The sequence below is a fragment of the Marmota marmota genome, unplaced genomic scaffold (assembly GCF_001458135.2).
Source record: "Marmota marmota marmota unplaced genomic scaffold, marMar, whole genome shotgun sequence".
Lineage (NCBI taxonomy): Eukaryota > Metazoa > Chordata > Mammalia > Rodentia > Sciuridae > Marmota > Marmota marmota.
Window position 1 is genome coordinate 2550969 of NW_025999891.1, and position 12287 is coordinate 2563255.

Consider the following 12287-nt stretch of genomic DNA (forward strand, 5'->3'; position numbering starts at 1 on the left):
GCTGCGAATGACTTGGCCTTGGCCCAGGGGCAGCCCTGTAACCTCTCACCACCCAGACTCCCCCAGCACATTGAGGGTTTAAGGCTTAGGAATAGGAATCCTGAGTCATGGCCAAGACCATCATATGAACTGGATTCTAGGAGATCATCCTGTTTAGCTCCCTCCATCTGTACTGATGCCAGAGAACCAGAGAGGTGAAGAGATTTGTCCAAGGTCACAGAGCAAGTTAAAACAACAAACACAGGACTGGAAAAATGAAGCCTCTTGATTCCTACCAGCCCAAGGCCTTTCCTTCTCTAGCACCCTGTGTCACATGAGCCCAAGGGCTGCAGTGCTGCAGCCAGAGAGCCACCCAGGGCACGGCTGAGACATTCAGGCACCTGATGAAAAGGGACACTGTAGATGTCACCGTGCTGGCTGGGTTCATCTGAGGCACCAGCCCTGGTTAGGGTCCCTGTCCAGGATAGAAATAATTCCAGCCTCTGGCTCAAGAGCAAGTTCCTGTCTAAGCAGAGCTAGAGAAAATCTCTCTGGGGATCACAGAACTTCCCCACCACAGGCCTTTCTGCAGAAGAAGCCTAAGAGCAGCCCCCATGCCCCTTCCCACCTCTACAGGGTCCATCCTGGAGGGTCAAGAACAACAGGCCTCACTGGAATCCAGAACCAATACCAGTCCCCCACCACCACCAGGTACTAGGTAGGCATGTCCCAGGAACAGGGGGCTGTTCCTCAAAGGTGCCAGGCAGCTGTCAAAACTCAAGCATGCTTTCTACCTCCAGCATATGACAGGGGAAAGGAAGCCAAAGTAGCCTGCTGACCAGCTCCCAGTAATGTGGGCAGCTGGCAAGGCCACTTAGCAGAGAGCTCAGTCTTTCTAGATCAGTGACCCTTCACCAGCACCTGGCAACATCCCCAAACCAGCACCTGCAGAAGTTTCTGGGCTCTTTTCAAAATGTCTGTCCTCCTAGGCCTGGGGCCTCACCGTCTCTGGACACTACTACAACTCTGGGCCTTTCAGGAACCACTTTGGTTGGCAGGCTCAGCTCTCCCTGGTCTAGGGCCATCTAAAAGACGGGGCACCAAGCCCAGTAGGGCTAACTGGCCAAGCTGTGTGTGGGATGCAGAGACGCTGGGGAGGGCAAGTGCCCATCCAACCTCCCCAGGTGCCAAGAAACAGCAAGTGCCTTGACGAGTTCACTTAGAGGGAGGACTCCTGCCTTCAAGTTCTCTGAAATGGCACATAGGGTGCCTCTGCATCTGGGTGAGTTTGAATCTTCATCAAATTATCAGTCAAAGACTCCTGCTCTGTAAGTCAAAAAGGCCTCTGGGGAGCCAACATGGTGGAGAGAGGGGAGCACTGGGGTTGGGAGACTGCCCATGTGGCCCCAGGAGTCAGGTCCCCTATTCTGGGGGGGTGGCAAGGAAGCATAGTGGCTGTGGGAATGAGCAGGTAACACTAACCCCACTTCCTACCTGTCAGTCTGGCCAAGATGCTGGCCCAAAAAAGGGCCTGGGAGGAAGCAGGCTGGCAGTGGTCTCTAGTCCCTTGTCTACAGCTGAAGGATCACTGTAAGAATGAGGGCGGGCCTGTGAATGGTGAAGACAGAGGATGCAGGTTCTTTCCCCCTGGCAAATAAGAAGGGTGGCAAAGCAGAGTGGTGGGCAGCTGAGGCCAGGACGGATTTCTATTACAAAAGGTCTCATAATTTTGTTTTTGATGCCCAGAGCTGGATGATGGGTAGATGAGCCTAAGACACATCTGCATCTTGCACCCAAGCACCCTTGTATCCTCAATGGTAGGAACAGCCAGTAAATGGCTAAGTGAACCTTTAGGGAGTTGCATGTCATTTGCAAACCTGGTGCAATCAAGAATAACCATCAAGCTGGGTGCAGTGGTGCATGCCTGTAATCCCAGCCAGCTACTTGGGAGGTTGAGGCAGGAGGATCGCGAGTTCAAATCCAACCTCAGCAACTTAGAAAGGCCCTAATGAGACTCTGTCTCTAAATAAAACAAAACAAAACAAAAAGGACTGGGGATGTGGCTCAGTGGTTAAGCACCCCTGGGTTCAATCCTGGGTACCAAACAAATAAAAATAAAAACAATTGTCAACTTAAATGACCCACTCTGGAAGGGGCTGGGAGCTGTTCTATGACGACAATCAAGCTCACGAAGAAAGGGACTCTCTTTTATGACCACCTGAGCCTTAAAGTTAGACAAATAGCCCAAAGGGGCTCCCCCTGTGTTTCCCTGGGTAATAGAACTTAACAGAACAGGTGGATGTAGCAATACCAGTCCCTCACTTCCTAAGAGAAAGTCTTTGGAAGCAGGGAATTCTCAGGCCCACATGGCAACCACTTGAAACAGAGGGAAAGTCACCAGAAGCTGTTCTTAATTCTCTTCCACTCCCCTGGATCCTGCCAATTCAATCTGAGACCCCACCTTCAGCCAGTATCTGGCCGGGTCTGGGCCAGAAGGATCTTTGTCGTGGTTGCAGGGAGACAGTAAGGTGTTGATTTCCCCACAAATGCTTCTGGCCTGGCCTCACTTTGGGCCCTCTTAGCTTCTCTATGGTTCCCACAAGTGACCCCATTAAAACCTTTGGATGTTACAGAGTTGGGAATGGGATTCCTCTTTCAGCCCCTTCCCCTCTGAAGCTCAATCTAAGAATCTAGAAGCAGGCAGGATGGAAGGAAAGGCAAGGCACAGAGCCTGGTCTACTTGCATGTGATTTAAAGCAAAAAAAAAAGAAGAAGAAGAAGAAGAAGAAAGAAAGAAAAAAAAAAAAGAAAAGGAAAGTAGAAATTCAAGTTCAATACTGAGAGCGCTGGCAGAACCCACAAACCCAAATGCCACGTGTCTCCTCTGCTGAACGCTTGCACAACACACTAACTGCCAAGTCAGGGGCTGGAATGAGGCCTCAGCCCCAGAATGCTCCTTGGGGACAAGAGCAGCCCTATCCTAACCCTGCCTCCCTGGGGTCCCAGGGAAGCTTGTGAGTGGTCCCTGATTCCCCTCCCACAGCCACCAGAGGCCCCATACTATTTCAATGGCTCCGTTTTAATATGGAGACCTTTCCATTGGAACAGACTCTTCATTCCAGCATAGGGACCCCAGATGAGTCAGAGCCCCTCTTCCAGACTTTAATGACATGTTGGTTAAATGGGAGCAGGAAGGCCACAGGTGTTTTGGCATCCACAACATTGAATCCTTAGGGCACACTTAATGAGTTAATGAGGCGGCTCCTCCTGCCAGGCTGGGCAGGACCTGGCACCCTTCCCCCACCCCACCTAAAGTACTGCCTCGTCCCACCCCCTGTTCTGGCGGTGAGCCTGCTGCAATGAGAGAAATAGGTTAACGCAGCTGGCAAAGGAGAGAAGCATACAGTGGGCCCCACTGCCGCCTGTGCACCTACCAGCCCATGCAGAGCGAGGCAGACACAGGAGGACAGATGTCCCTCTGTCACCGCAGTGTCCCTGACACTGACACACTTTGTCACTCAGCATGTGCTAGGGGACTGAATCACCCGCTACACAGTGCATCCCAGCGCCAGAGCCACCCTGCAGTTGCACTGACGCCAACCAGCTCAGCAACACAGTGCCTGACTGGCCCGCCACGATTGCCAGAAGTCACCATCAGATATGGAACTGTCAGACATCACCGGAGACAAACCCAGCTAGAGTTCTTGGAGTGGCTCCTCAGTTTTGCCAGCCATACATCAAAGTAAAAAAAAAAGTCCGGGCATTAGAGTTTAACAATTTAACCCTCTCTGCCTGGCACCTTCCCAAGAGGCAGGTAAACCGAAGGGCTCTGTTTGGCTGGCCCTGGGTCAGGAGCCTGCTGGGACAGTTTCTTGCCAACTTTGAGGTTTGGGAATAGATGTTGAGCTTTGAGCTGGTGTCCGCTGGCTTCAGCAAGGGCTGGGGAGAGGAGACAGGGAGGGGGTGGCTCCATTCTGCCGGGCACAGACAGCTGCCTCAGCATAGAGGGGCTCTGGTAACAGCCAGGGCCAGCGGGGCTCTGCTAGCCTGGTCCCTAGGGAGGCTGAAGGTGACACAGGGGCCAAAGCAGGGCAGCTCAAGTTGCTGCCCTGCCCAGCACTTTCCAGAACTGATGTCACCTCTAAGGGGTCAAGTATGCCCCACTGGCAGATGAAGCTAAACAAGAAGCCAACAGGCCCAGGAGTACTTCCTCTTGGCAGGTGCCAGGAGCCTCTATGCTGGCTAGAAGAACTTGTGCAGAGGATACTCCTCTGAGCTACAGGAGGGCTTTCAAGTCTCCATCACAACTGGCCATGGCCTCCCTTGTCACTACCTTGAAGAAGGAACATGGCTCTCACCAGCCAGGACTGGCATCCTGCAATGTCTTAGGCAGTTGATTCAGTCTGCAGCGTTATCAAGCGCTTACTTTGTGTTAAGCGCTGGGTCTGGCTCTTCCTTGGATGCCTGATGCCAGGGCCCAAAGCCAGCCTCAAGGCAGCCTGCCCAGCTGCAGGACAGTCAGCTTCTATCTCAGACTTTAATCCCAACTCAGGTCTGGGGCTGCAGGAAGGGCCAGCAGTGTGCCCTGGCACAGCTTGGTCTGAGCTGCCTGCTGGGTCAGGAACCCCCTGGCACGCTGATTGAGTCGCCTGGTGCCCAACTGGCACCTGGCCAGCAGTCATCTGGGTGGTCCCTGAGGCAGCAGCCTTCAGACCCCAGACTCAGCACATCGCTACCTCCCCAACCCCCGCCCCCTTCCTCCCTGACAGGAATGATCCCCACAACTTGCACAAAGAAACCTCACATGGGGGGTAGTATTGAGGTGCTCCTCAGCAAAGAGGCAGCCAGCAATGTCCACAGGAAGTGGGGTGAGGGAGATCAGGCCTGTGCTGGTTGAGTGGGGCAATGAGACCCAAAAACCTCCTGCCTGGTCTGCTAGAATAGACTCAGAAAGCAGGCAGGCAGAGTCTACTTGCATAGGAGACGGTCCCTTTTTCAGAGACAGGGACAATTGCAGAGAAGGCAGCTAGGGCTAGGGTGGGGACAGTAACAAGCATTCATCATCAAGTTCAAGATGCTTAGAGCAGACCCATACGCATACCCCAGCCTCTGTTCTGGGACTCCTTAGTTCAGGCAGAGAGTGCCCCTAGCAGCCCCCAGCCCCTCTAGCCCAACCCCTTCTGACCCCTTTAGTCCCAGGCTAGCACCTTGTGGCGAAGCAGCTTGCTGCGTACTCGGCCCCAGAGCCGGGCGCCAGTATTGGGGCCCCGCTTGCTCCCGGGCTCCTCCAGCTGATCAAGGCAGCAGCGCTCCAGGGGTTCGCACACTGCCTTCAGGCTGCAGTCGGGCTGAGGCAGGACGTCGGTCATGCCGGCGGCTGGCCTGCCAGGCCAGCTCCGCGCAGGGATGCGGAGAGGAGCCGGCGGCGTTGGAGAGGTTGCTGTGTGGAGCGCTCAGTCCGGGACTGTGAGTGGAGCAGCCGCCAGCGCGCGCCGCGCGTTGCGGGGCTCGGCTTTCTCCTCCCTCCGCGTCCTCCCACTTTCCCCTCCCCACCTCCCTAGAGACTGCAGCCCGCAGCGCGCTGAGAGCAGCCGTCTGGCTGAGCGGTGGTGCCCAGCGCCTCTCCGCAGCTCCTCTCCCCTCTGCCTGCGGATCGGCCCGCGGGATGCTGAGTGCGTGCGCCACCGCCGGACGCAGGCAGAGCGCAGAGTGCCCCCGCCGCACCGAAGGAAGTGACTCAAAGGAGTCGCTGGAGCTGCCCCTCCAAAAACACCCAGCCTCCGGGCTTTAACTCTTGACAATCTGGCGCTGCTCCTCACCGACCCTGCTAAATAAAGTTTGACAAGCAGCTAAACACAAGCCAGTCCCTTCCCGGCTAAATCCCTCCGTTAACTCCTTCACCACCAGGCTGCTCCAGGGGCCTGGGGTATCAGGGAGTCTTGAGGCCAAGCCAGGGGGGGCTTGCAGGAGCCAGGATTCCAGCAAGAGCTGCATTTTGGCCATAAAGAACCATCCTCCTCCCCTAAAAGGGTCCACACTGACTTGGAGTTCTACTTCCTCTACCCCCAACTCCTGCCCCCAAGGAACTGCTATCAATGCCACTTAGGTGACTAGCCAGATACTTAGGGGCCAGCACTCCCAAACATTCTCTCCTGAGAAATGTGAAGAATAAAGAGGAAGCCGGTATGGTGGTGCACAACTGTAATCTCAGCAACTCAGGAGGATCATAAGACTAGCCTTAGCAAATAGCAAGACCCTCAAAAAAAAAGGGCGGGGGGATAAGGATGTAGCTCAGTTGTAGAGCACCCCTGGGTTCACTCCCCAGCACTGGGGGAAAAAAGAAAAGAATAAAAAGGATCCTTAGTGGGGCAACCCTCTGGGGTTTAGCAGCCTTAGTGGTAATCAAGCCACTGTGGGCCCTCTGGAGGAACATGGGCAAAAGCCAAGGTGACTCTGGTCATAGGTGTCCAGCAGGAGGTGTTTCAAGCCATGGCCTTGCACATCTCACCAAAAGACTTTTTTTGCAAAGGACACCCAATGGCAGAGGGGCAATCAGTCACATATGTATGCTGAGCACCTCAGGAGACAGGGAGTAAAATCTTGTTTTTGACTCTTAAATTAGTGAATATTCTAACTGAAGAGTGAGAAGTGAATCATTTCTTATCATGCAAGTTAGAGTATGATCCTTATATACAAGAGAAAAGCATGAACCCCAGATGGCTAGGGTAGTCACAACCCAGGCATCTGGGACATCCTGCCACTGTGGAGCTAGGCATGTGGAAGAAGCAAACTAGTATCTGCACAGTGCCAACCATGAGGCAGGTCCCATGCAGGGCTTTCAAATAGCCAACTACATTTATGTGAACTTGGTGTTCCTGACTGGGGCTCAGGGAGGTAAAGTTTTTGCCTGAGGCCATGCAGCTGCAGCTAAGGCCCTGCTCTTCACAACCACTGTCTCTGCAAGTTCTTTGGATTCAGGAAAAAGAGCTGGGTCTTGTCATTGCTTGGTAGACTACAGTTGGGACAAAGAGACCAGTCCTTGGCATCCAAATGCCTTTGTGTGTGGAGAGGTCTCACCCCCCAATAGTTCTTAGTTCTTAGGGTTTTACATCTGAGTCCTTAAAATGCTTTTTTTTTTTTTTTGCGCGGGGTTGGAGGTGGGTGGGTGTTACTGGAGATTAAATCCAGGGGCACTTTACAACTATGCTATATCCCCAACCCTTTTAATTTAGACAGGAGGTTCTTACTAAGTTGATGAGGGTCTGAGTTTCTGAAGCTGGCTTTGAACTTGTGATCCTCTTGCCTCAGCCTCCCAAGCTGCTAGGATTATAGGCCTGCCCTACCACACCCATCTTCTTGAAGCCTTCTGAGAAAGAGGTAGCTTCATGGCAGAGTGAGCAGGGAACTAAGTGGTCATAATTAGAGCGGCCCTTTTATCAGCACCACACTCTCTACACAAACTAATTCAAGCTTTCCCAAACTTTATGAAGTACCCCATTTTACATTTGAGGAAACCAAAGATTAGCTTGCCCAAGGCCAGGATGGGCTAATATATGAAAAGAGGTCAGGCTACCTCTAGAGTCTCTGCCTCCTCACCCTGCAGGAATGAGATCTCAGTAGGGCAGGATTGGGTCCTGTATCACTGGTGGAGGTGGGGCCTTGGGCTCTGGGTGTCCCTGCAGGGTGTCCCTGGGCCCTGTCCCATCTCTCTCAGGGCTCCACATGCCACCACCTTCTGCACAGTGCAGGCGGGGCTGGGCTGCCAAAGATGCAGACAGTCAAAGCCACCCAAGGCCACTGTAACTAAAGATGGGCTAAGTAAGCCACACCAGCCAGCATGCTGAGAGGGAGGTGACAAGACCAACAAAGGCAAAAGGCCGGAATGCACCTGTGTCCCCTGTCCAGCTGAAGCCTGAGTCCCTCTTTCCTGACACATCCCTTGCCTGTCTCTTCCAGGGTACTTGGGTGCCACTTCTGAACAATCTTTCTCCAGTCCCATGAGGGACAAGGTAGCTCCCTCACCACAACTGCCACCAAACCTATTTCCTCCAGAAGGCTTTGCTCATTCCTTCAGTGCCATGTCTTTATCAAGAGGCAGTAACTGAGGTCCTGGCTGAAAGAATCAGAGATAAGACAAAAGCCAGCATTTGACAAAGCTGCCAGCCTGAGAAAAGGAGGCAGAAAGGCTTTTGTGCATTCATTATCTACCAGCTGTGCACCTACTATGTGTTACACCCAGACAGACTAGGCCTGATCTCTTCCCTCAAGAAACCCAGAATCATGCCTCAGGACCGTGCAGATAAAGTGCTATGAAAGTCAAGAGAAAGAAGAGAACCTTTCTAGCCAGAGGGAATTGGGGACAGCTTTGGGGAGGAGATGGAGCTGGCTCTCTGAGGCAGGGGAAATGCCCCAGCTTTACTCTGCACTCTTTCAGCAAATGTGCAATGTCTGGTTGTATAACTGGTTGGAAAGATGCCATTGTGACTGCTCACCCTGTCACCTGATGCAGGTATCATCAGCACTTTACACTGGCTGCTTGACTTCAGAACTAGGCCCTCACTGGCTGAGGTTCTCTTCCCTCTAGCTGGGTCACATGCCACAGGGTACAGTCTGGGGAAATGATGTGCTGCTCCCCACCACTGGGTGTGTGGGAGAAGGGGGGCCGGCAGGATAAATCCTGTTCCCAAAGCCCTTTACTTGTCTGTCTTAGAAACCCCAGGCTCAACACTTGTCTGGGTAAAGCAAACTCTGATTGGATGATCAATGGCCAACTGGTCTCCATGGTGACAAAAGTGCCTTAGCAGATGGGTAGCTGAGTTGAGAGGCTCTTCCCTGGAGATGCTCATCTTTCCCTTCCTCCCTGTGGACTTGGACCTTCCTTTGGGGTCAGTACAGATTTGCCTTCTCTTCCCCAAGCCTGACTCATTCCTTCCTGGAATCAGTGGCCTAGGACCAGAGCGGAGGAGGAGTTGGGCAAGACAAGTGTCCCTAACAAGTTCCTCAAAAGCGGCAATCTGAATTCTAGTCTCTGCTGCCCATCACAGACCCTTCCCCATCTCTGCTAGCTGGGACGCGCTCAGGTTATTCTGGCCACCCAGGAAGTGACCATATCCCCTCCTGCCTGTGTCCATCCCTTCCATCTTGCCGCAGCTGGCAGAATCCGCCTCTGAGGACACGCAAGGGCCCCCTGTCTGGATAAACAGAGCCTGGGCGGTAAGGCCCCCACAAACAGATGTCACTGCCTTTGGAATTAAAAACATTCCTGGTGGACTGTCCCATCCTCCCTCATCCCCTTCCCAGGCTCTCTGCCAGAGGAATGAGGGGCTGTTTCTAGGGAGAAGTAGGACCCCAGGCTATATGCAGGGAGGGGACCCGCCACCCAGCACAGCTGTGATTGAAGTAAAATCAGGTTAAAGTGATCAGCAGAGGCATCACTGAGGGGGAAAAAGGTCAACAGGGAATAATATGTAGCCCGAGACATGTGGGCGGGAGAGGTAGGGACTGCCACAGTGCTGCCTTGGTGACAGCTGGGGGTGGGTATAGTTTCTAGGCAAATCCTCCAGCCTGTGAACACAAGGAGGAGGATTCTGCTCCAGAACCTTGGGATGTGGCTGCTACTTCTCTAGAATGACCTCCTTTCCCCCTTTTCATCTCCCCCCAAGTCCAGACCAGAACCCTGATTCCTTGTTCCCGTTCTTTAGCTCAAATGACTAAGCTAGGAAAGGGGCAGCAACCTAGACCACGGCTACAGCTGTCCCCTCATAGGAACTGCTCAGGAGCAAGACGGGGAAGGGGGAGCCCTAAGAGGCCACCCTGAGAGTCACACGGTGTAAGAGTTGGGCTTCCCAGAGGAGCCTGGCACTGGGCTGATGATGAAGAACTGGAGAGTGTGGTGTGGTTGCCCAGAACACTCCCTCAGCCCAGAAGGGCATGGCATGGGGTAGGCCCAAAGGAACAGAGCTGGGAGGCATGATACCTGTGGAAGGTGAGGTGGGCCAAGGCCGTGGGGTATAGGGAGGAAGCCAGGGAGTGGTTCCTGGCCCGAGGACAGACACAGGAGTCTAGGCTTCGTGAGAACCAGGCAGGACAGTGCACAGGAGCCCAGAGAGACCGTGGTCCATGGAGAGGCCGCGGAACCCAGTGGAGGACAGCAAATCACAGCGAAAACTGTGGGGAAGCAGGGATGGGCTCACCCTCCCAACAAGAATGGCTCTGTAGCCCCTGCGCCCCCCTGTGCTCTCACCAGGTTCTCTACACACCCTAACCAAAACCCAGAGGTCCAAGGACAGAGGTTGTCCCAGAATGGGAAACTGAGACCCGTTCATATGTCTACCCATCTGAATATCTGCTATGTTCAAGGCTTGTGTGAGGTCCAGGGATGGGAACCCCTTATTCAAAAGTCACCAAGCAGCCAATGGCAGAGCTGTAGTTCCACCCAAGTACCCATTCACTCATTCGTCACCAACTGGATCCCCACCACATGCTAGTAGGGGGCCTTGGTACAGCTCACATTCTAACTCAGCCAAATGCACCCCTGGCTGTCCCCACTAACCTTCTCCTCTAAGGAGATCACTTGACAGTAATTGGGCCTCTTTCAGGCAGTCCATGTCCAAGGCCCCAGAGCTCCCCAGGAGTCTGGTCCTTGCCTGCTAAACAGCTGTGCATGAGTTTGCAGCAATCTGAGCTCTGGAACCCCAACTCTGTCAATAAATGGCTATTGGCTGGGCACGGTGGCACACACCTGTAATCCCAGCAGCTCAGGAGTCTGAGGCAGTAGGAGTGCAAGTTCAAAGCTGGCCTCAGCAAATTAGCGAGACCCTGTCTCTATATAAAAGATTTTTTAAAAAGTGTTGGAGATGTGGCTCAGTGGTTAAGACCCCTGGGTTCAATCCCAGTTACAAAAAAAAAGTGTCTATTGGTGGCTATAGATAGACACCCAGGGTGGGGCTGGACAGCAGGCTCCAAGGTGGGCTCCAGGTTTAAGATGTGCACAGCATAAGGAAAGGAGGCAGCCAGGATGGCCAGTTACTTGCTCCCCAGCCCACACCAAACCTGCCCAAGGTGAACTGCCATCATACCACCTTTCCAGAGGTATGTGCTGCTTCCCATGCAACCACCTCTGGCTGGTGACCCCCAGGGGCATGGTGGTCCTAGGTAGAAAGAAGAGGCTAAACCAGCCCAAGAGCTTGTATGCTGAGGAAGGACTGTCCTGGGCACACCCCTGGCAATCCCCAGTCTTTCTCATGGCACATTTGGTCACAGAACAGGGTGGAAAATCCACTTAAGCCTTTGGGAAAATATTGCTTATCTAAACCCACCCAGGGAGAGAGTAGGCAGAGTCCACTCCTCCCCCAGTGTCCATCTATTCTTTTCTGACTTCAGGACACAAGTCACAAGAATCACAGCCGGGAGCATGTCCAGACCCCATAGGCCACTTGCCTGCTCCCCCTCAAGGAAAGGAGGAGGTATGGCCAGGGTCTCCCAACACAGCCAGTGGGCACTATGCTCTGGATACATGGGTCTCCCAGGCCACACATGACAGAAAGGATTCAGTCTGAAAGTGGGTCACAGGGCAGGACTGAGGAGCCTCGCTGCTCCCTTGTCCCCATGCATTATTGAGCAGCTCCCTTTCACCCAACCACAAGTGTAAAGCGACCAGAAGAAAGCTCCAGGCAGCTCAGGAACCTGGGCCCAGTGCTGCCTGATTACCATGGACTCGGCAGCCGCTTTCTCTGAGCTTGGGCTAAATCATATTCAATGAATTTCTCTTTTTTTGGTTAAATCAGGAGCTTGGGCTAAATCGTATTCAATAAATTTCTTATTTTTTTGGCTGAGGATCCTCTCTACCCTTTTTGTCCCCCAATGTTTATTTTTTAGTTTTAGGTGGACACAATATCTTTATTTCTATGTGGTGCTGAGGATGGAACCCAGTGCCTCTCATGTGCTAAGTGAGCACTCTACCACTGAGCCCCAGCCCCAGCCCCCCTCTACCCTTTTTGCTCACATAAAATTATATACCAAAGTCTCTTTTATCTCCCCAAACAGAAGCTGAAGTGGAGAGTAGAGGCCCTGGCTGAAGCGGGGTGTGGGACCTACCGTTCCCACTCCCTTGTCCTCTAACCCTCGCCTGTCTTGGGGCTCTTAAGCTCCTCCTGAGGTTCCCAAACTCTGCAGACAGAACCTGAAGCCTTGGATTCTCCTTTTGGGCATCTCGGACTTGGACCTCAAGTTCTTCAAGTGGACCCACCAGCGCCAGAGTTTCTCGTGGGAACTGCTGTTTCTCTTGACCACAGGGCCCCCTCCCACCC

The 12287-nt window shown here is 53.3% G+C and overlaps 1 protein-coding gene across 2 annotated transcripts in view; it reads right to left on the reverse strand.

The window, feature by feature from the left end:
* Nucleotides 1–12287, reverse strand: part of Abr (ABR activator of RhoGEF and GTPase) — a 70657-nt gene that overhangs the window by 17781 nt on the left and 40589 nt on the right. The window contains exon 1 of one of the 2 annotated variants that reach the window (XM_015501038.2): nucleotides 5187–5544. The exons of the other annotated variant lie outside the window; for it this stretch is intronic. Coding sequence (XP_015356524.1) covers nucleotides 5187–5348 — 162 coding nt within the window. The 5' untranslated portion in view covers nucleotides 5349–5544. Of the gene's footprint in view, nucleotides 1–5186; nucleotides 5545–12287 lie in introns of those variants that run through there. 2 annotated transcript variants of the gene reach the window in all.